At 34.0% G+C, this 23956-nt stretch overlaps 1 protein-coding gene across 4 annotated transcripts in view; it reads right to left on the bottom strand.

Annotated features, from left to right (window-relative positions):
- Cpsf5 (cleavage and polyadenylation specificity factor subunit 5) overlaps window positions 1–23956 on the bottom strand; it is a 62086-nt gene that overhangs the window by 5526 nt on the left and 32604 nt on the right. For 2 of the 4 annotated variants that reach the window (XM_081771734.1, XM_081771737.1), the window contains exons 4-6: window positions 22791–22956; window positions 11703–11817; window positions 3758–5330 (exon numbers count right to left, since the gene is read on the bottom strand). In XM_081771734.1, the coding sequence (XP_081627860.1) occupies window positions 5279–5330; window positions 11703–11817; window positions 22791–22956 (333 nt within the window). In that variant the 3' untranslated portion in view covers window positions 3758–5278. Of the gene's footprint in view, window positions 1–3757; window positions 5331–11702; window positions 11818–22790; window positions 22957–23956 lie in introns of those variants that run through there. The other 2 variants (XM_081771735.1, XM_081771736.1) reach the window with 2 other exon arrangements.

Genomic DNA, 23956 nt, shown 5'->3' with positions numbered 1-23956 from the left:
GTATGCTGCGTGAGAAGTGTACCCTTTCATATTACGCAGCGTTTCGCCGCGAATGAAAATTATGCGAACAGGGTTGCTGTGCAACTGAAGAAACAAAACCTTGTGACTCTTGTCGTATCGTGGTGGTTGCAATGGACAAACGCAAAAAGTGTCCTCTACTCACCTTGTTAAGATAGAGAAATAAAGAAAATAAATAATTTTTTTTTAAAAAAGTAAGAGAGACATCGATTATTATTATTTTAAACTGAGAAGTGGTATCTTGAAAATATTTTTCTATACTGTTTCCACAATTGATAGACTTGAGCAAAATAGCGGCCAGGTTCTGGATATTTAAAATACCATCCCGATATTCACCTGTTGTGAGTGGGAAGACCAGGATAAAGTCCTTTCGGAATAGTCGGTGGTTGAGATCTATCTCAGAATCCCAAGTCAACACTCAACCACTGAGTCCAAGACTGGTCTGTTGGTATTATTATTATTATAGTATTTCGGTTTTATTCGTTTCTTTCAAGCGTTTCGACTATTAACTCAAGTCTCGTTAAAAACATTGCTCTAGTCCCTGAATTCAAAGGACTATTCAAGAAATTACACCTATAGAAGCGTTAAGATAGTTATAAAATATATAAAATACGGTATATTCTATTTATCAAATATCACGTAATGAATTCTCTCTTGCTTTGCTAAAGTACATTACAATATAATTACTAAAATCTGGGTTACGAATTTTTATGTAATAATATATATATAGCAAAATAGTACATAAATATATAGCAAAAGACTGTAAAATATGTAATATAGTTGAAATATTTGATAGTATATATATATATTTCAATTTTGTGGTACCAGAAATTTATAGAATTACAAGCTCGTTTGCCCAGCGCTGCCCGCACGTTTATCCCAATCTTCTATTACATAGAAATAAATAATTTGTATTGATTTGGACTCTTTTTAATCAACGACCTTTGGATTCGACACTTCGGTAGTATCGTCGTTTTCGATTATTTTTACATGTCATCTTTTCCCATATATTGCTATATAACAAGTTTGGTTAAAAGCACTCGAGGTGTCCTAGACTAGAACATAAAAACATACACAAACACACTCTCCCCTCCCCCACACATACAAATTATCGCAACCACTCTCTACTCTTTCCTGGCAACACTTGCTCCCTCCCCCAATACCCAAGCGGCGGATCACCGCCTATATGTAAAGAGCTCCATTGCTTGTAATATCCCGTTTGGTTGTACGCGGCAATTTGCAGGGGGAGGCGGCCGCTTTCTAGCAGGGAGAGGCGGCTCTTTTTCCTCGCCGCGTAAATTTGCGGCGACCGCCGCGCATATATGAAAAGTTCCATTGCTTGCAATGTCTTTCTACGCCGCCGCCAAATGAAAAAGGGCTGTTATATTTCTACTTGAAATCTAGCAAATGTATAGCAGAAACATTTGAAATGATACAATGAGCTTAGAAACGAGGAGCTGAGAGTTAGGCGAAGAGATTCGAACGGAACGCGCACGTTGAGAGGAGCAGATCATTCCTTGAAGACGATGAGGTATCAGGAGGAACTGTCACAGCTCAACATCTGGAAACGTGGAATATATATGTGGAAAATTGTGCATAAGGATCGTCGGAAAATCATTAAGATACCGCTGTAATCATGAGTCATAGGAAACAATACCGGCAGTTCTCATGTGTAACTGAAGTATGCAATGCGTTGCAGCAAAATTCGAACTCAAAATTTCTGACCTCCGAAAAGAAAGTGCACCATGCAGTCTGTCAAGAGCCTTGAATGACCATCCTACATGTTATCACTTGAATCTACGAGTTTGGTCTAGATTAAACAATCTTCCAAGTTAAAGAGTCCAAGATCAAAGACCACACATAACAATGGACAACCATTGCGCTACTAACATGTTCAATCCCTCCCCCAACCGCCAAAGTGCACCATGAATTTACTCCTGAAGGGTATTTTACTGGAGTATTCTTTACTGTCTGAAAGAAAATATGCGAAAACGACCCGATCAATATATCACTACACTGCCTAAAACTTAAATCAAGAAAGTAGATTCTTATCTCTAAGTTCACTCTCGGAACTTTTTGATACACTTTCGTACTAATGTACTGATCCATCTGGGTATGGATAACTTTGAACATTTATTCAAAAACTACTGCGTTAGTCGAGATATTTCTCGTTTGTAATTCTTTTCTTAAAAACATGTTGTATTGACAACAGTGAACAATCAGTAGTTGCAATAGCTGGAAGCAATCCTAATAAAAAGAAAGAAAGAAAAAAAAACTTAGTTATATTTAAGTATATGCATAAGCTACCACAAATTAGAACTGGCTAAATGTGTCCTTTTAGTATACTGGTGAAAATTACCAATTTTAGTGTTACTATGAGACGTTACGTACGATTTAACAATATTGGTATTGAACATTTGAAGGGCTGTATTAAAAAACATGGAGACGGTTGCAGGTAAAACACTGGAAGAGATAGACTGCTGTGTGTGAAATGACAAAGTCTTACAGTATATCGAAATTAGTCTAAACTTATCACATGCAACAGTTTTTACAAGATATGGACAATAAAATAGATGTACTAGAAGACTGACGGCTTTTTAAACGAAGAAACATGTTAAAGACCTTGAGTATTCACCGGTAAGTATTGATAGTGCGAAAATAAACTTTACTGAAAATTTCCAAAGAATATCCAGAAATGTTACAACTGACGTGTTTGATGTTACAAGTGACTCAGCGAACCGAGAGTTCGCAATGGTGGTTACGAACAAATAATTTTATGGTTCTGAAAAATCTCCCATCTTTCAACGTTACGTGTACAAAATTGCAAACACAAATTTAGGAAGCGAGTATTTAATAGTATTTTTTGTTCTTTTTTATCCATTCCCAAATTGATCATAAATTCAAGTATAAACAAATGAGAATTACAGCTATTTACAGGGCGCGTATTTCAACTGAATCGATTTTGAAACCAACGAAAGAAAAACTTCTCTCGAATGAAATCTTTTATTTAAGGACTTACCTGGAAATCCACTAAAACAACTAGGTTTACTGTGAAACAACTGGATGTGAGGTTTGCCTCGCAGAAAGGCTTTCAAACTTTTAGACTACCAAAAATAACACAAAAACGGGAACAACCGTTTTTTACAGGATTGACCTTGTTGTATTTGGGAATCGCCAAAAAAGGTCATTAAATTTTATAATGGACTGTGAAAATCGTAATTGAAAGTTTTGAATTGCCTTGTATCTAAGCAACCACATCCAAGGTTCATTTTTCTCGAATAAGCACGCATCAGATTTTTAACTGATTGGATGGGTAAAGTAATATTGCAGACCGATATTGAGGGTTGAAAAACACTCGTTAGAATAATCTTCCATTACGTCGATGGTCATACAACATATTTTTAACGAAACTTCTCCGCCAGCATTTTAATTCTCCGATAATTTTTACTTTTGAGAAGAAACAAATACTTACATGATAAACCTGTATTTCCTTCAAAGTTACAAATTGTGCAAAGCTTCCTACAATATATTAACTTTATTTCAACTTCAAAAAAGACCAAACTTTTTAGACATCCATCCAATCTAGAGACTGATACTGCGTATAGGATCGAATTCAAGACAATTTCACTTTACATTTTTTTTTTTTTTATTCAGAGCAAAAGAAACACTGGAAAGTTATTCTTGTTAGCTATTATCATTATTAACTTGAATCACTAGCCCAAAACAAGATTGCTACACGTGCATATGTTAATGCATTTATTTTTTTCAATTACTTTACCATATCGTTCAAGAAGCAGTTTACATTAAATTGCATATTACAAATTATTATCTCACTCATAACAGAAAATCGTAACAACTTGACATTTTACAAATCGGGGTACCGTAAACCACATTGTCTGGTGTAATTCATACACTATTAGTCAGCCTTTGTTTTAGGAAAAACAATCCAGACTCTGAAGGGAAACAACATTCTTGGAAATATCGAATATAACATATTTCGAGGGGTTTAAAAGACGAATGCAAATGAAGACATAATAGCGCTACATTTTTTAAACGTTATTTTTTCTAGGAATCGTTTTTTTTCTTCATGACTGAACACATTTTGCTCTAAAGACTTTTAACATATTTCCACAATGGTGTTTTAAGCGTATACATGTTCAGGTACTATAATAAATATTACTATACAACACGAAAATTGGATGTGTAAAATAAGCACACAGCATTATCACTCTAGACAATTATTAAAACCCTTTACTTGTAACACACTATAATGATTAACACGTTATCTCAAAAATGTAAAAAATGAACTTTCAGTAGTTCACGCAGAACAGAAGTATAAAAATATACATTCGTTACACAGATCTATTAATATACATTAAATGCACATTTTCACTACCTAAAAATCATCTTCAAAACAGATTCACTATCACAGTTAAAGACTGTAAAAACTTAACATTATTTTCAACCATTAAGAACATTTTAGGATAACAGCTCTCCGTATCTATACACTGCGTGAGTTTTTAACTCGATATGTATACGAATGCAAAGCGGAACATACACTCGATGTCTTATTCTACGAAATGTGTGTTCAATACTGATCCTTCAACAACAAAAAAAAAAAAAACACGTGACTTGACTTCATCTTTATACCGCTCCTAACATTTTAGCAATGTGATTCAAATGTCAATAAGCTAATAATACTCAGTTTACCGTCTGAAATTTGAAGTGAAGTTAACTTTGCAAGAATTATACAATTGGCAAGGAAACCTTACTATGATACGACGGTCACAAGAGAATTCATCTGACAATTATTCAAGAAGCCTTTTTCAAAAGTTAACAAAAAGAAGTATATGTAAAAGTAAAGTAAACACTGTATGTATATTCTTACATACTGTCGATAAAAAAAATAAAGTTTCTTCTACTTGAATCATGGTCTGAAATATTTCAACGAGGAAACTCGTAACCAAACCATGTGATGATCTTTTTTATTATGTGATTCTCTTTCACTGATTTAACAAGCTGTTTGATATTATTTATTACGTTTACGGACGTATAACCTGCAAACGAACGACTGAACTAAGAAAATTCTGTGCAAGAAATGAATCGGTACCGCTGAACATTATAGAAAGTTTGATATTTCAATATGGAAGAAAATATACATCGTAGACCAGAGATTATCACACTAATTCACAATACAAAAATATATCCATACATTTTTCTTTCAACATACAATCTTCACTTCAAATACAATAATTGGATTTCATTTAGATACAACGCCCTCTGATGAAACGTATCTGAAGCTTCCAATAAGCCTGAAACGAATGAAGTTTTCTCACATTATCTACGACCAAAATATTCTCCTGTTTTTCACTGTAACACTCAAACACAACTTACAAATATGGTCAACTGTGTTTGTGGGACATATGCAAGACTGAATACTTTCATTAAGGGACAATTCAGTTATCTTCAACTTACACAATGTAATTGGCGCACGGAGAACATCTCTTTTCACTCACCTTCCTGCACAGAAAAATCAATTTTATCGACTGCATTCAACACTTACGAGTGCCTTCTTATATTGATGTAAAACAGAAAAGGGAAAGTCTATTTTAGTAAGTAACACTTCCTCCACTGTTCACTACTAAAGTGTATACATCCTTTTCCAATTTTCTAAACTATTCTGAAGTTGCCAGTATACATTTTATATGTTGTGGTCATACTTGTCTTTCGAAATCATAATTAGGTCGAGTAGACCACAAATGAGGATGGTTACCTTTTATATATATATATTGATTTTTTCGAGTTTGCAAAATTAAATCCTAAACGTAGGATACCTATATATGCTATTCAATTACGGTTTCCTTAGTTCGAAAGTTTCTTCATGAGAATGTTTAAAGCTATAAAAATTATTATTTTTGAATTGGGTTTGATCCATATTTTTTCAATTGTATGTAGCTAAATGCTCAATTATGGGTTTAAGGTAGAGATGTAAGGGCTTAAAAAAAAAGCTTTTTTGAAAAAAAAAAAAAAAAAAGTTTTTTCTGCTTCGCTTTTTTGCTTGGGAAATTTTGAGTTTTTTTAAAATTTTGCTTTAAATTGATAAACAAGACTTTGTTTCGCTTCTCTACAGCACAAAAACTCATTTAATTAGTGGTTGATGTAGATAATAATATAAAACCTAAAATAAACCATGAATTTCGAAAAGACTTTTTAAAAATTCTTAACATATTTACATTTTGAATTCCTAAGGATTAACCAACAGATGTAATAATTTTTTAATCTCTTATTCACAAAAGTAAGTATTTTATTTTTTTTAAAAAAAAAGACAAATAACTAGCAAAATTGTGTGTAGTATTTTTACTTCAAAATATCACACACCCTCTTTTTGAAACAAAATAAAATAAAACACGACAGAAATACATTTATATGATAATCTTAAAGGATGCACATCAAGAGCTTGGTTTAGGGTGGTTCTGCACATTCTTGAAACTTGTAAGTTTTAACTTTCATATACATTGTTGCTTCGGATCTGCAAAATCGGTAAAGTTCTCGTTTTTTCTCCCTGAAAAAGCCGGCTTTTTATGTGCAAAAAAACATCGATTTAAAAAAGCCGGCTTTTTTGCATCTCTAGTTTAAGGGCAAGTCAAATCATATGAGAATATTTTATCTGAATAGCAAATATGATAAGATAGGATAAAGAACACAGTAGAAATCCAAAAACTCCTGACAGCAATTTCCGCAATGTCAAAAAATTTATTAAACATCCTGTACGTAACTAAAGCCGTATATATTTCATACAATTCAAAATCGATAGAAAGAATAGTTTTGAAAGCTAATCACGTTTTCTAACAGACTTTAAATTTCGACCAAGAAAATCTTAAATTGACTGAATATCAGTCACGCATTATCGAGACACGTTCTTGATTTAAAATTAACTGCTTTCTGCTTAACTTCTTGCGGTAATTGCAATTCCTTAGAAGTTTCCAATACGTTCAAGACTACATTTTCTTCAGTCAGCTATGCAGGTACAGAAAAACGGCTTACTGAGACGACTTATTGCGACACAATTGAATGTGTCTTTTGTTAGTGTATTCTCTTCCTCTGATTAATTTAATTCCTAATTAGTGACTGGCGGCCTGAAGTAAGGATAACTGCTTCAAATATAAGTCTGCAGAATTTTATATTTAATCACTTTCTTTTGTATAACTAATCGTGATGCTTTGTCAATAAAGTCGTGCAGGAAGTGTCAATTTCAGTGGTATAATTAATTCCCCAAAATGAAATATTTCTGTCCTTACCGTTTTACACTGACAGAAGGCACTCGTGTGTATTGCATGTAACTGACGAAATGATTTTGCTCTGCAGCGAGATGAGTACACTGAAATTTATTACATTTATTTTAGTTTGAAATTATGCTTTCACTAAAATAAGGAGCATGCTGGCAATTCAGTTTTAATATTTAAGTATGCTAGCTGGCATGAGATTCAAGAGCATTCTTGGAATCGTAAGGCATATTTACATTTCAACTTTAGTTTTTTTTTTTTTTTTAATCAGCAATGCAAGGAAGGAAAAATGACTGGATCATCAATTACACAAATTCCGTTGCGAAGATCCAAGGGACACATGTTTGTATTAGATATATATATCCAAATTTCTGGATTTACATTATGTATTTTATTTAGTTTTATACCAATATTTGGTGTAGGATGGAATCAGAAAACGCATATGATATTCCATTAAAAATAAGAAAAAGCTTCTGAATGTTAGAAAAAAGCACGTCAAAACAAGTTTCAAAAGAAAGGAAACTGTGCTACTAGAAAAAGAAACAGAGAACTGGTATTCCGATTTTTCCAATCACAACTAACACTTCGAAAATAAGTAATTTTATTACATTTACCTTCGTTGCCCCTAAACTAAAAGCCACTCACAAATTATAGAAGTTATCATGTAGAGAAGGATATGAATCAGGAGATACGAAGCAATCTGTCAATGCACGCAAGTTATATAGGAATGACATGGAGAAATACACAACCTAAAATTAAGAAGCACATCAAGGAATCAAAAGAGTAAATTGGCTTACCATAACTACAAACATACGAATGTTAAGAATCCACAATCTTTACTCGGGGAGAATAACTAATCAGTAATCGAAGACAATACTGATCACAGAATAAAAAGCACACATTAACAACACCGGCTCACACGGTAGAAAAGTAACGAAAAAGACACAAAAGGAAGCTTTCTTCGACGAATATCCATTCACATTATTGGATGTATTCATATAGTCATCCTGGAAAGTTTTTCCAAATAAGTTGTTCTCTAACCTTCGTATTTAGCTGAAAACAACATTCGTAGTGTTGAAAACGTTCGTCCAGCAGGCAGATACGTAAAAACGTTAAGAAAACTACAGTTAAGGAGGACCTGGTAACCGGAATCATCAAAAACACTCTAGAAAGTCGGGCACGGAATGCATTTATTCGTATGGATTTTATATATATATATATGTGTGTGTGTGTGTGAAGTGACTGAACTGATTATGTGCGCCGGAGTTCCTTCATCGTGTTATTCTGGATTTTGCGAATAGCATCGAACAATACTCTTTTTACAGTGCACTTCAATGTATGGAACGCGAAAAGTCACAAAGAGCCAGATTCAACGAGTAGGGGTATGGAGCATTACGGGATAATGTTTTGGCCAAGAAGTAGGGCATTACTACTGAAGTGTAATACGAAGCATTGTCATGGTACAATCCGCGGCAAAAAACCTGCAACATGAGGATGTAAGTTTATTGTGAAACTACGCCTAACAGCACAGGGAATGAATGTAACGTCTAAGTGGAACGAATCACGCCAGGATAAACCTCGGTCTCCTCCCGTGCATACTTATTTTTGAGCAAAAGACTTCGTCATTTCACAATAAACTTATATGCTCATGTTGCAAGTTTTTTGCCGCGGATTGTACAACGGCACTTGTCCGCTATCTACGAACAAGAAGTCGCGCGAAGTTGTAACATCCTCCTATTGCCAGAAACAAATTCGTGATGCACGGTTCCTTAAATATCAAAAAACGCAATAATAGCATCCGGGACCAGAAATGATTGGCCTATTTGGGTCTTGGGGATCAATGTTATTTCAATTGGGACTTCACTTTGATTTCGGAGTCGTACCAGTAAACCCACGATTCATTCTCTGAGATGATACTAGCCAGGAATGTCGAGGTTGTTGGAGGCTGTTTCCTCCGGTTCCCAGGTACTAGTGACACGAGTGTCCTGTTCTGTGTGAGAATCCTCGGCACAAATTTTGCCGATACACTTTTAAACTCTAGGTTTCACGATTTGGTGATAGGAGCCAATGGAAACGTTTACGTTTACTCCCCGGAACTCCACGACAGTCAATCGATGATCTTACAAATGGGCAATTTTCTCTTCATTCAGGGTGTCTACTAAAATTCCAAAATGAAATGTCGTGACTTTTTCGTATTCTTTTCTTGACCAAATTTTAAAATTTCGTAACACTCTCAAGTGCGAATGGCCGAATTTTCATCCATGCGATAGAAGCATGGTTTGCTTGCGATTTGATAGCGTCAAAGGCCAACCATAGACATTTTTGGTGGTGAATTTTGACATTTTATAGAACAAAATTTTCCAATTTGTACTTACATTTGTTCAGATACAGAAAATCGTGACCCAAAAGCCAAATTTCTTGACTTTCATGATCGTTTTCTGATTTTGTGACATTCGTGACAGATACACACCCTGTCATTCCAACTTACGGACGGGAATCATCCTTCACGGACACTTCCAGCACGAAAACGTGCAAACCACTGAAAAGCCATTACGACTCACTGATGCATCATCGAATGCTACTTGCAATGTTTCGTACGTCTTTCTAATGGATCACAACACATTGGTCGCAATCACATCTCACACTGCCCGGGCTCAACTAAAAAAACACACAAAGCACTACTACCAAGCAAGCAAATGTGTTTATTCATTGCAAATACCAAACGCAATGATGGAGACACTGTTGACTACTTGTTACAATGCTGCATAAGGTCCATGGTCTTTAATTTGTCACAAATTGTAGCGTGCCCTCTTTGGACGGATCTGAAGTCCAAGTTTCGTAGCTTAGTCTTGATGCAATGGACGAGTTGTGGTGCAGTTTCCCTCCCTCCCTTCCCCATCATAGACCAGAAGTGCTTTATCGGGCGTGTCTATGAAACATTTGGTGGACTGGTATTTCGTGGTGCGCCGTCAACCAGTCAGTTCTATTCCTGGGATAATGGCTGGTTGCGAGGTCTGGCCAAAATATGTAGTTATCACCATGATGATGTGTGTAAATGAACTGAATCAATTTCGGCACACAACTCTTGATGTACAACTGTGATTGCTCGACCATTAACTATATTGACGAATGATTGGGTGTGACACCCTAGAGGGAAATGGCCAACCATACCAATACTTTCTTTAGAAAGTTTTCCTTGCTTTTGTAGCGTATAGTACTGGAGTTACCTGCTTACATCCATGTCCTCTGGATTTAAGCAAGTATGAATTGTTCATTATTTCGGCTGAAAACTGTTAACCATGATTTCACGATATTATTTTTCAAAGATTTGAAGTAGGCAATAAAAAATTTTAAAATCTACTGAAATAAAATTAAGCACTGTTTAATGAAATTGGCGATTCGCTATTTAATGTTTCTAATATCTTATTTTTATTATGTAAACTGAACAGCAGTATCCATGTACACTTTATAACTTTTTTTTTTTAAATTAATATTTTTTCTGAAGGTATCAAACGCATGTTAGCTAATGCCCTAAGTAACAGTAGTCTACAATTACAGTGTCTGACGAAAATCGCGTTGTCTTCATTTTGAGAAATCACGGTTGACTGTAGCGGTCCATCGACTACCGCTACGAACTGTCTATGCCATTCAATCATATGTGCTCCAGATACAGCTGCAATGTCTCTGCGGCTGCCTTGCCCAGTTACACACAAAAATTGAGTTTATCCGCTGTATAAATTGGACACCAATTCTTCTCAGTTCGCTAGCCACTGACGATGACGAGTTTTTACGATGACGATGCCTTGCCGCCTAATCACAGTTGTAGGAACTACCATCATTAACACAGGCAAACCTTCGAATGTCCAAGCACTCCCACACAGAGACAGAAAATGTACAGCCATTACTTATGCCGAGATATTCTAATAGTCTCGGAACTACCGAACAAGGATTGCGCATGTAAGGCTTTTTAATAAAGGTAATTGATTGAAATTTGCTGTAAGGACGGATAAAACTATATATAAAAAAAAAAATCACAATTTCTTTCACAACTCTGCGTCAGTTCCAATTGAGAAAAAAAAAATTTCAACAATTATGATCAATCAGAAGTTCTGTGAAACTTAAGGAAAACTATTATGCAAACTCAATTCAGAATGGTAAAATGAAGATAAGACCTCTTATAAGAGGAAACAAGTTTGCAAGTGAAATATTCAACGAAGAAAACACAACACTGGCACCTAAGCAGTAGATAAATGTAAATATGCACAGCCAGCTTACTTATAATTTTACAGTAACATAAATAAACTAGCATTACTTTCATAAACTTCGCATGTAAATATGTGATAATTACAATATCAAGTATTAATGATACAATTAATAATAATAATAATAATGTAGTTTTACCTGCACAGTGCTTGGGGCAGTGACGAAATGATTGGTCCATAACCTTGAGCATTGTCGTACAATTCAAACAGCGGGGCAGCCACTAACTTGTAGTTCTTGGGAACCGCAAATAATGCTGTAACAAATCAAAAGGTTATTAAATGAATTTCTGTATAACTCCTCTTGCATATATTACGCAACATAAATCGAATAATCAAATTCCTTAGTCACAATTACTAGCGCTCCTATGTTAGTTTCCAGAATATTATTTTTCCCGTTAAAACAGAAATTGTGTTATATTCTCTTACACTATCAAAAACTTTTAGAATTTCAAATATTTCCAAGCTTCGCGGTTGCTTACGTTAAAAAAAGAAACAAAGCTCTAAATAGCAATATAGATTATACTTTAATTACTGAAAATAATGAATTTCTGAAGAAATACTAACAATAAATTTTAAAATTCAAAGAACTAACTATACTTTTAATTATAAACACGTACAGCTAGTTTCTGAAACACTAGAAGAGTTGTCCTACGTTACGTATTTTCGCTAATCTGGTAGAATCGTGTTCTCTTCAAAAATATTTTATTCTAGAATATCGCTAACAACCAATCTACTGTCAGGCACAAAGTTCTATCATTATTCACAGTTTTAAATTTTCACGATGGAAGTTCAACAAACATTTTTCTCCGTGGTTTTCACGCAATAGTCGATTAATTTTAATTCTAAACCGACGATGTTTCGCTGGTTTTATTCCCAGCCTTCTCTAACTGGCAATAATGTACTGATCCTGAAGAGGCTGACAGTGAGACCAGCGAAATGACCGTCGGTTGAGAATTAAAAATTCTCCACGTATTAACTGAAAACTATAAAGAGAAATGTTATGTTCGCTAAACCAGGTTTCTGCTATCTCATGACTTCTACAGCTGAATACAAAATAATAAAAATGAACAGTAAAAGTAAATTACTTTGAGAAACAAATTCATAAGAAACAATATTCCGCTCCGAGTTGGAGAGGATGTGCCACAAATAATAAACTTTTACGGACAGCAATTACATTTACACGCTTCATTCATAATAAAAGAAATGAAATGCAATAATGTCATTACAAAAATCTCATGTTTATTACATATTTTTTATTCACCGTGTATTTTTTTCACAATCTTTTTTTTTTAAATTAAAATTCCCAGCTACAAAGATATCTGTCTGAATACGAACAAATACATGATAAAATTTGAAATTTTCTTGAGATCATGCATTTGGTAACTCCGGACGACGATGAATAGTTCCGGACCTCTTGTAAATATGTAAGCACAACTTTTTATATTCTAATTCACGTATTGTTAACTTGGTCCTATTCTGACACGTAGGTATGAGCAGTTTACATGATAAAACACACACATTTTGCCTACTTGCCACCATTGGGAGCCCCAAACAATTAATTAATTTCTTGCAGTCTGATGAACAATACCATCTGCAAATCATCAAAGAAAAATCCCTTTCAAAAATAGCAGTATAATTTGGACAGTGCACTCTTATGTTCAACTGAATATGTTAAATATAATGACCATGAACAACTGTCTTATCAGATCAACTTTTCATAATTCTTAACAAACAGCAAAATACTTTCCAATTACTTCTTGGCATAAAAAAGATAAATAACCCAAAATAACTTAGCCTGTCCATAAAAGCAAAGTCATTACGCAGAACATACTTAAATTTATCAACTTGCTATGCGCCACTCGAACCACAGTGAAACCGGTACAGTCCCTTGGTTAAAGCCATTTTTCTGGTTGGGTACCGAGTATTTAAACAACTGTAGTGATTAGAAACATGACTCGACCAGTAGACAATTAGTATAAATTGCAGTGAGTGTTCAAGTCACCACTTGAATCGCTACGCGAAATTTCATCAACTAGAGATGAATAATGCACTTATTAGCTTACCTGGAACAAAAAGCAAGGCTAACGTTTTTTTTTTTTTTTCAGTGCAAATGGAGTGTCCTAATTCGAACTTGAAGAAAAAAAAAATACCTGCTATTATTCTGAAGTTTCATTTAGAGGACCACTCCAATATAACTGAATACATAATAACTAAGTGATATGTGTATCAATCGCGTTAAGTGAGAACAGATTCCTTTGTAACTGATTTCAGCTGTTTATGGTTTACGCAATACCTAGGATATGAAGGAAGAAATGTACTATTAAAGTGAAATTCGAACTACTACTCGAGTGTTTGTTCAATATTGTACCCCCAGTAGTTTTCAACATATAAATGCAGTAACTCAATAATCACGTGAAGAATAAAATGAACGTGAAGAATAAAGTGAATAAAAAAAATTACCTATTAACCATTTTTTTTTAAATGCAAAGGAATAATTACAAAACATGCAAATACTGATATTTTTAATTATCTAGCCAGGTTCGCGAAATGAATGCAGAATATGCGTTTATTATTCGAGTAAAATTTAAATGGTATCTTCTACAGTTGGAAGAAGGGAAAAAGGAACAGAATACACTATTAAAATATTAGTGTTGAAAGCACACTGATTTTCTGCAATCTATGTAGTTAAGACATTTTTACATGCTTAAATTTTTCCGCATTAACTCCTTAAATCGTGTATTCATAATTTTCTATAGATTCTAACATGTAAGACATATCTACATTAGAAAGCATACAAAAAGGAATTACGGTATCAATTAGTAGTAAATTGATATGTCATTACTACACAAATATTAGCAAATAACATTTTTTTTTTCTTTACATAATATAAACTTATCCGACAAACCTCTTTCCCTTTAAAGTTTTCAATAACTGGATTCTTGTTGAGGTCCAATGTTTAAGAAGTCTTTTAAACATATTTAGTATGTATTTTACGTGACGGTACAAAACTTAAGTTTTAAGTACTATTATTGTAGTTTGAGTATGCAGAATATGAAAATGTTCTATGTACTCCAGACTTGTTAAAACAAGTGAATACACGTATTTTACATTTCATGAACTATAATCAAAATTAATTTTCAAGTACTAGAACGATGTGAACGATGCTGTGAAAGAACGAAACATGTATCACTGTAATTAATCAATAACGGGCCGTGATTGAAACGAAAGTATTGCAATTAATCTTAATTATTGAAAATTCGATGAGGATTTCGTAAACTACATTAATAGGTTTCATGGATTAAAATTCACGAATGCTTCCTGTCTAAAAGTGCCGATAGTAGATTTTGAAAACGTACGTAATTCAAAGTCGTTACATGTCTCTCAAGGCGTAGGCCACTGATGATGATGTAATTTGGAAGAGCACAGAAGTTCTTATTAGGGAATTACAAAATATCATTCGGTATCTACTGTTAGCAACCTACAGAGGGTATAATACATTAATTACATTAAGATTTTTTTTTTTTTCATTTCAAAACTATATTGCTTGAAAATTTAGAATAAAGGCTCTGTAATATATATATATATATTTTGCTTTCTAAATCATACTGCCTGAGACAAATATCTCACATGTAAAATGGTAAGATCTCTCATATACATACGTACATGTACGAGGTAAACATACTGACTGAAATATATCTGCAATACGATCTAAACAAATTTGTGCACATCTTAGTATAATATGAACACAAACAATAAATAAACCGTACTGTACATTAGCTATGATTAGATCATAAGACAGAAAGTTTGATCCTTTTTAGGCCATTTTGCATCCGTGTCCTTTTAATACTCCATGGGGGAGTTTATACTACTATAGTTGGTCGGACTGTTTAATAACTTCTGAAACATTCCCTCACAAAATATTCGCGGGTGCGGCCTAGTACTTGCTTCTATACCATAGTTTATGTTCCCCGCCCAGTAAGAGATACGTAAAGGTCACCAAGGAGGCATGGCCATACACGATCCCTATCATCTTCAATTTCTAATACAATGCCAATGTATCTGCAAAATTTAAAATTCAATATGTAAAATCAAACACAACTATTGAATTTAAAAACCAAGAAGACAATCGATAAATAAACCCATAACAACCGGAGTATCAACAAAAGAAAAAGACTACGATTTTATGCACCAACCTAAATATATACTATATCGTTGCTGCGCCTCGAAGAACCGCCATGTGACATTTTCGTCGAAAATGAGTTATGCTGTGCAAATAAACCTAAAAGCTGTCAGGCAGCGTCCCTTATAATTTGATAAGTGAATATTCAATTATTTCGCCACAACAACGAAAAATAATAGATTGAAATTAAAGGCTTCAAGCTCTTATCAAGTACATATTGATTAATGTATACAAATTCTCTATGTGCTTATCAAGGCGCAAAAGGTAAATTGACACATGCTACGTAAACAAAAATAGTAATATTGTTGAAGCAAGCTACAACCATGTCTAGCTTGCAGAAGCAATTTTATTATATTTTTCAAGTGTTTCCGTGTATTCGGCAAAATTTTAAGAGTTTGGAATTTTTTTTTTTTTTCTTGAAAGTTTTGGTTTTAACACAGCGGTTCTTAGAGGCGCAGCGACGATATATAGATTTAATAGTCTACGCGACACGAAGTTATACGTGAACATACACATAGTTAAGGAGCTTTCTGGTCTAACTACAAAGACTCATTAGATTCTGATACAAATTACGTGGAATCTGTAAGAAAGTATACTCTTTGAAACTAACGAAGAATGCACACAATGAAGCTGATTAATTACGATAATAACACTTTTAACTGCTGAGAAGTTTCATGATCTATGACTATCGCAGGGTTCTAATGAAATTTATATGAAACCACCGCGAGAATATACTTTTCAAACAAAAAGTAAATCAACAAAGTTGATGCACCTATGTCGAAATTGTGTCCGAGATCATACACACAGTGAAGGGCATGGGGGGGAAAACAATGGCAACTCCCATTTTAAAACCGAGTGAGTTGGTTACAGAAAAACGGTAATAATACTTATGTGATCTTGAGTTGTGGAAAGAGTTCAAGTTTCAATCAGCATATTCAGCATGCTGTTGTTTGTAACTTGAATTGCTTCCACAATTCAGCTTACATGAGTGTTATCATTGTTTTCCTGCAACCAACTCAATCGTTATTAAAATAAAGGTTAGCATTGATTCGCCCATAACCGTCATTATGTATGATAGCTCCTTATGGCTTAGCGGATAGCGTACATGCTTTTGGCGTGGGAGACCGGGATCGATTTCCAGCGCCACTTCATGAGGTTCGGATTTCACGTTAATCAGCAAGGTTCCCGTCTCATATAGCCTCGGTGTTGAAAGGGAGGGTAAACTCAAAATTAATTCAACTCTGCTGAAAGAGACGCCGAGCAAGACTATCATTTCACCGTAACAAAACATAAGGGACCACCGGGATGCTATGCTCTTTGCAACAAAAAAGAATCATTAAAATCGGTGGATCTATGTTAAAGTTACGCGTGAACATACAAACAGTATCATATATATATATATATAAACGGGTCGAATTGAGAACCTCCTCCTTACTGAAGTTGATTAAAAAGACGTAGCTCAGATTTTACAATGACCACATTCTGTCTATATTAAAGAATTCCAGAGCTGTAGCTCAACTAATTATAGAGTTAAAAACCTCATTACAAATCATAGCACAACATACCCTGGTATACCTTAATGCATCTGTAACCTATTGTTCTATATTGTTGTGTTGCATGATCTTAAATAACCTTATTACATCGAAGTTGCCTTCATTATCCAGAAAGACTCCTTTTTTTTTTCCTGACAAAAGAACTTATCAATAATTTCTCTAACGAAAATCAAATTTCCTGATTTTCCAGTTCTGTGGAAATCCTGTATTAATATTGGCGTTTTTTTTTCTTTCTTCTCTAATATAAACTCAATTTATTCTTCATTCTGTCAACTAGACAATAAAAATCTTTGGCGTTATTCTGCAGTTAACTTGCACATTATTCTGAGGAATCACAAATCTTCTCAAGTTTCCATACCAAAATTTCAATACGAGTGCAGTTTCTGATTGCATTTTAACCCTAACTCGGTTGTTTACTTTTCGTTTGGCAGAATTTACCTATGAAAATGCTGATACGGAGTTCGGTTTTATTCCTACATTCACAATGATTAAATTCAAATATTCCTTCTTCAGGACGGGATCGTTCACGCTTGGAGGTTTCACTTCTTTTCAGGTCAGTGGCACAAAACCACTTGCATAATCATTGTAAGCTTCTGTTACATCATGTAAAAGCTTAAAGCAAATTAAACCATTTTTTGGTCACGCACTAAACCTCCCTATCCTCCTGGAACTCCTTTGCATAATGTAGCGTGTATCACTTAGTCTTCTCGTAGTGTTAAAGTATTACAGCACTTTTGAAATTTGTTCTCAAATTACTGTATATATATGGTGTATGAACATAGACGAATCGACTTGTGGGATCACTTTTATTATTATTATTATTATTTTTACTTCTATATCCTGTCAAATGACATTCTGTGTTACTTCTTTACGCAATGTCCAGCTCACAACCTGCTTGACAAGTTTCCGAGATAGCAGAAAACCAAAGCGCGCAGGGTCAGGGAGGTGAGTTATAATAAATACTTCGGGCTCAAGGAGTACGATAATGGGGTCGAGGGGAAGTTAGCAAACACATGGAGAGGGAAAAGGATGCGTTTACTCACGTCTAAACCCACATTGCTCAGATCTTTACTATATTCATTTTTAAGCGAAGATCCAATCGTTCAACTGCTTTATATGAAATATGTAAGCACAAGAGCTTGAAATGTGGGTAAAAACGCACGATATTCATCATCATAGGTATTCTGCCATTACTGACAGGTCACTCGTCGCAACTGAGAAGCTTCGAGGCACCACGGTTTTCAACCAACCTCTTTTTCAAAACTCCCACAAAAAGACCCATAAAATACTTCTTCCTTCTAAAGGCTTCTTTCTCCCTTCCTACCCTTGTTTGTATTTGACGTTTGCACGTCATGTCATCACTTATAATACTATCCCGGTATCGAAAACTAGTCACCTGTTATATTTCTCCCCCTCCTACTTGTACAGATGACACCAAGCGCTTCGTTTCAATTAAAACCGTATACACCTAATCATCCTACTCCTATTGAAATACGACCTACATAATGTAGGAAATTCTTCACTATCTCTTCTAGATAGATATTGAAATAGAATCGGAGAGACAACATTCATGTCGAATTCTGCTGCCTCTGTCATTTCTTCCCCTATTCTAACACTTAAGTGTTAGTTCATATGTAAGTTTCTTATGAGTATGAAATGCCATCTTTTTCCTGGTATGGCGGACACAATTCGCACCAAATCTATATCATATTAACTTCACTCTGAAACAATAAATGGTAATTTTAAAGTACATATTTTGTCAATTTTCCAGTGTTTAAGTAATTTCTGCAAATATAGATACTTTTTGTCATTTTTCAAAGTTCGTCATTTTAGGTATGTTTCGGTAGTTTTTTTGTTATTCTTTTGATTTTGGCAACATGCTCAAGACTTTGTACCAAGATTTTTCATTTACAATTTGTTAATTCTAAACAATAATTACACGATTTACGTGGAGGCATTATTTCTTTATCTTTGCAGTAATGCGCACGACATGGAAACACACCATGCTACATAGTAGGCAAGATGCGAAATTAAGTATATTTTACGCTGAATAATCTGCTATATTTGTCTTAATCATTATACTGTTTGAATTTATATTTTATTTAAAATCAAACTAACATATTTCAACTGAAGAAGGTACTTCATTTCCTCTGGTATCGCGGGGACGATACCCATCATTTGGTATGTTTGTTGTATTCTTCTAAAGTTACAGTTACAAATTTAATAGTCATTTTTCCATGTTTTTAAGGAGATTTGGTAATGTATCTTTTAGGACATGAACTTCCGCCTCCTTAATTACGATTCTTCGGTCTTTCTATTGTTACCCAACCTTCTTAAGAACTACCATAAAAAATTCCCAGTTCACCCGGTCGAAAACCTTTCCTAGATCAATAATTATTAACACATGATTTTCCTTTTCCTATACACCTTTCATCGATTATTCTCAATAAGCCAATCACATCTCTCGTGCCCTTGAACTCTCCTAACCCGAACCGTTCCTTCTCAACTTCATCTGTTCTTTCATACAGCGTTCGAAGCACATTTTTTGCTGCATGCGATATGACACCTATAGTTTTGAGTCCGCACATTTCTCTGGGTTTGATTTCTTAGCCCGCTATATCATGATCGTCTTCACGAAGTATTTTGGCCACTCTCCTGTTTCATATATATATATATATATATTTCATTGCGAAGTCGGAATAATTCTTTCTTGTTTCCCATATTCTTAATGAATCAGATTGGTATATTACCTATTCCGGTTGCCTTTTCATGCCTAATCTCGGATAATGCTTTTCCAACCCATCCCGAAGAATATTAAATAAACCTTTTAACATCCTTGCGTACTTCATTTTCTGCTTGAATATCTAGGCCACGTAGTCTATCCCCATTTTTATACAAGCCCTCAACATATTTCTTCCATCTTCCTAAGACTTCACTCCTCTCGCTTACTTAGCATTCTTATTTGCTACTGGCCCTCTTGTTTCTTCCTTACTTCTATAGATTTTATTTCCTTGTACATTTATTCATATTTTCCAACTCTTTCTAATCCTTCTATATCCCCACATTTTCATTTGTAAAGTCTTCCCTTGCTCTGTCTGATTCCCTTGGTAACAAGTTGTTTAACTTCCTATTAATTATTCTGCACTCTTCTGCATTAACCTTATTTTCACGCTCTCCTTTCTCACACTTTCTGCAACATCAGTCGATATTAGTGATGGTCAAACCCAGATTCAGAAGAACTGAAATTTGAAGATTGCTTTTGTTTAGTAACTACAATTACTTTCGTCTTGGATTCGCTTCAGTGTTTTAATGTTACATGCTAATATCATGTCCGCTGTGCAAGTGATTCCTGTAGTATACTAGCAGTCTCTAGTTTCAAAAATAAACTGAAACACCAGTTTCCGAAAATTTTAATAATAGTTTTGGTTTTCTAAAAAAGTAACAACTGGAAATCCAGTTTTTGTGTCCATTACTAGTCGATATGCTATAATAAGGGATCTCCTTGGCGTTTGGGTCATCTGAATCAACGAAAAGGACAGTGTGGGAATCAATGATATTTGAACCGACAACCTGTCAATGAAAATGGCCTTTTCAGACTAAACTACCGCAAGTATCAATACTTTTACTTGATTTTTCAAGCAAATAGTTAAACAAAATACAACGTTTTTTTTTTTTAAATATATTTTAAGTAATAAATACATTAAACTATCTATAGATTGCTGAAGTAAATAACCAATGTTCTTTTTCTTTTCTTTTAACCCTCTAATAGAAAATTGTGTATTTTTCAAACTGTATCTACAGCAATGTCTTACGGTTTGACAAAAATAAATAAAGTTATATACATTTTCCGAATCGATTATCACCACTTATATTTCACAGAACAAATCCATTCGTTTTCCACATTCCCACCCGGTTAATTTCAAAGCTTTTTTCTCTTAGCATTGTACTAATTAATTCGAGTTAAACGTCCTTCGTTCTTTCACAGCACTGTTCACAAAATCTTTGAGCAAAATAATCTTTCGGAGGCTGTAAAGAATAACCAATGGTAACATGGGTAAAAAAAAACAGATTGTGCAATCTTCGTTTCTTTACGGCATTACGATTTGGTAGTTAACATGTACACACCTAGAACAAGCTACCAGTTTAGGTGATCTGTAGAATAACAAAGTTAGTACTTTTTTAAACATATATAATTGTCATTAATTCTTCCTTATTTTGCCTTCACTATCATATTTGTTTGTATTACATTAAAAATTTACTTTTATTATGTATGTCCAAAGAAAACAGTACAGTACATAACATTAATTTCTTTCGCTGCCGAAAATACTGTACAAAACTAACAATTGTTATACAAATTTAAATTTGTTTTGCAGTTTATTATGCAAATAGCAAAATGTAAAAAAACAACGCTGATATGTAAGGGAAGTAAATTATTTTGCAAAATATAATAATAATCTTACTTGGCTACTCATTTCTAGATGATTACAAATTATTAAACTGTCATTAGCATCCGTTCAGTGCACCTTCCTCCCCATATCTCGTTAATGTAATATATTTCTTGCAAACTGAGTATATTACGTGTAAACAAAATTCTAAAGTAAAAACTCACAAATGAAAACTTTTTACTTGAATTTCTTTTTTAATGTTTTACAGAATTATTTTCCAAATGACAGATTATTTGCACAAATGACACTATAACTTAACATTACTACGATTTCACATTATCTGAACTTATTTAATCTTAAGTACAAGCCGTAACATTATTTTTTCCTTGTTTGCTTGTGAATTTAGTCTTTTCGTTTTGTCAGTTCAATAGAAACAATTTACTACATGCTCACTTTACAATTGTAGTTGTACAAGCATTGACTATGACACATAATATGAATGTACATATAGAACGGAAAAAAAGATAGAACATACTAATAGGAAGCGCCACACAGAAAGAAAAAAAGAACTAAATGAAAACTCAGCTGACTTTGGTATACCGTTAGATACTATTATGGTTGCCTATTTTACCGTTAACACTTCCTAGTACCACAACTGTTTCTAAAGATCGCTCACCTTATGGGCTAAAATGTGTAAGATTTGTAGCGAAACTGTGAAACAATCTCATTAGGGGTCGAGTAGAAGCAGTAGAGTTCTCATTTAGTTAACAGAAACGAAAATACAAAAATAAATATTAACATTGAAATTTGTTATAATATTTTATATTTATATATTTGTGCACTTCACTATGAGACAAATTCGAGTTTCATTTAAAACTTTCCCTTTTGTTTCTTGCATAACAATGAATGAATCAGTGCTATCTGAAAATTACCATATTAAAAATTCCTTCTCTTCCTAAGAGATTAAATATTTTCCGATAGCTCCTGGTTATTTGCTCCCAAAATGAAATGCACACGCAATGAAATAATCGACAACTCTAGAACAATAAGTTTAGTCTTTTATATTCATACGAATAAAAAATAAAGCACTTAAAAAGTCATTAGCCTACCCTTTTCAGCCAGCTGCACGAGAAAAAGCTTCTTATGTTCTTTAGGTTTAGTGATATGAGGTGGGACATAAGGGTACTGCGGTGGTTCGAAATTTGGCCTCCACCAATTTCCTATCGTATCCTCAATAATCCACTCTTGTTTCACTCCGTCCTGTCTTCCAAGAGTCTGCAAACAAGCATATTACACCCATAACGCTTACCACGCTAATTCTAACATTTACAGATATAACAATAGAGTTGACAAATTCAAACTCATACAGAAAAACACAATTAGCTTCATTATCAAACTTGAGAATATTTTATCAACTACCGTAATGCTCCATTACAATTTCTTGTAAATCTCTTCCATACTATACACCCTTATAATTTATCGATGTCTAGGACAAAACAGACTGTAAAAAGAAAGCCTACTGACCAGTTTTCGTGTAAGATGTCATGTTTTAAGATACGTTCGTATTTGGTGTACCAAAAAGGACAAGAGATATCAAATTTAGTATTTGTACATCCAGTGATTCAGAAAAATTTTCTTCCCTCTCTGTGGTCACATTATTGAATTCACCGCCGCATCTCGCATATTTCCAATGCCCTTAGATGATTTCAATCATTAAACATCTAATAATTGAAGGGGCCATTTTTCGCAAATTTTAATTGTCACTTTCATGAAATCAAAGGATTAAAATAGGTAATAAAACGAGTTAGACGAAAATTTAATTTCTCCTCTTAAAGGATTATCGAAATCAGTATCATCAGATTTCCTCGAAAGCCAATTTGTTCTTCACAATACAGTAAGAAGTTTGATATATATATTCTGCAGAGGATCAAATCTCATATTGAATATTTTAAATAAACAGAAGAGCTTAGAACTGAATATTGTATCACTGTTAATCACTGCTATTCAAATCTACGAAGCAGATTATGTAAACTATGAATAGAAGAAATGAATGAGTTTTTCAAATTGTATTCTCCATAGGTGCGAATTAAACGAAATTCGAACTGTGAAAAACTGCAGAGCATAAGCCATGTAATGAATGACTGAGAACCAATCTCACGAGTGAAAGTATGTGGATGCTCGATAACTGACTGAGCAGCGCAATCGTAAGCTGAAGATTCGAGTTCGATTCCTACATTTTAAACTCTTCAAATTACAATGAAATCGGTTATACTTC

This window comes from Thermobia domestica, chromosome 9 (genome assembly GCF_964235325.1).
Source record: "Thermobia domestica chromosome 9, izTheDome1.hap1.1, whole genome shotgun sequence".
Taxonomy (NCBI): domain Eukaryota; kingdom Metazoa; phylum Arthropoda; class Insecta; order Zygentoma; family Lepismatidae; genus Thermobia; species Thermobia domestica.
The sequence above is the reverse complement of the archived record's forward strand: the minus strand, read 5'-3'. Positions and strand labels throughout refer to the sequence as shown.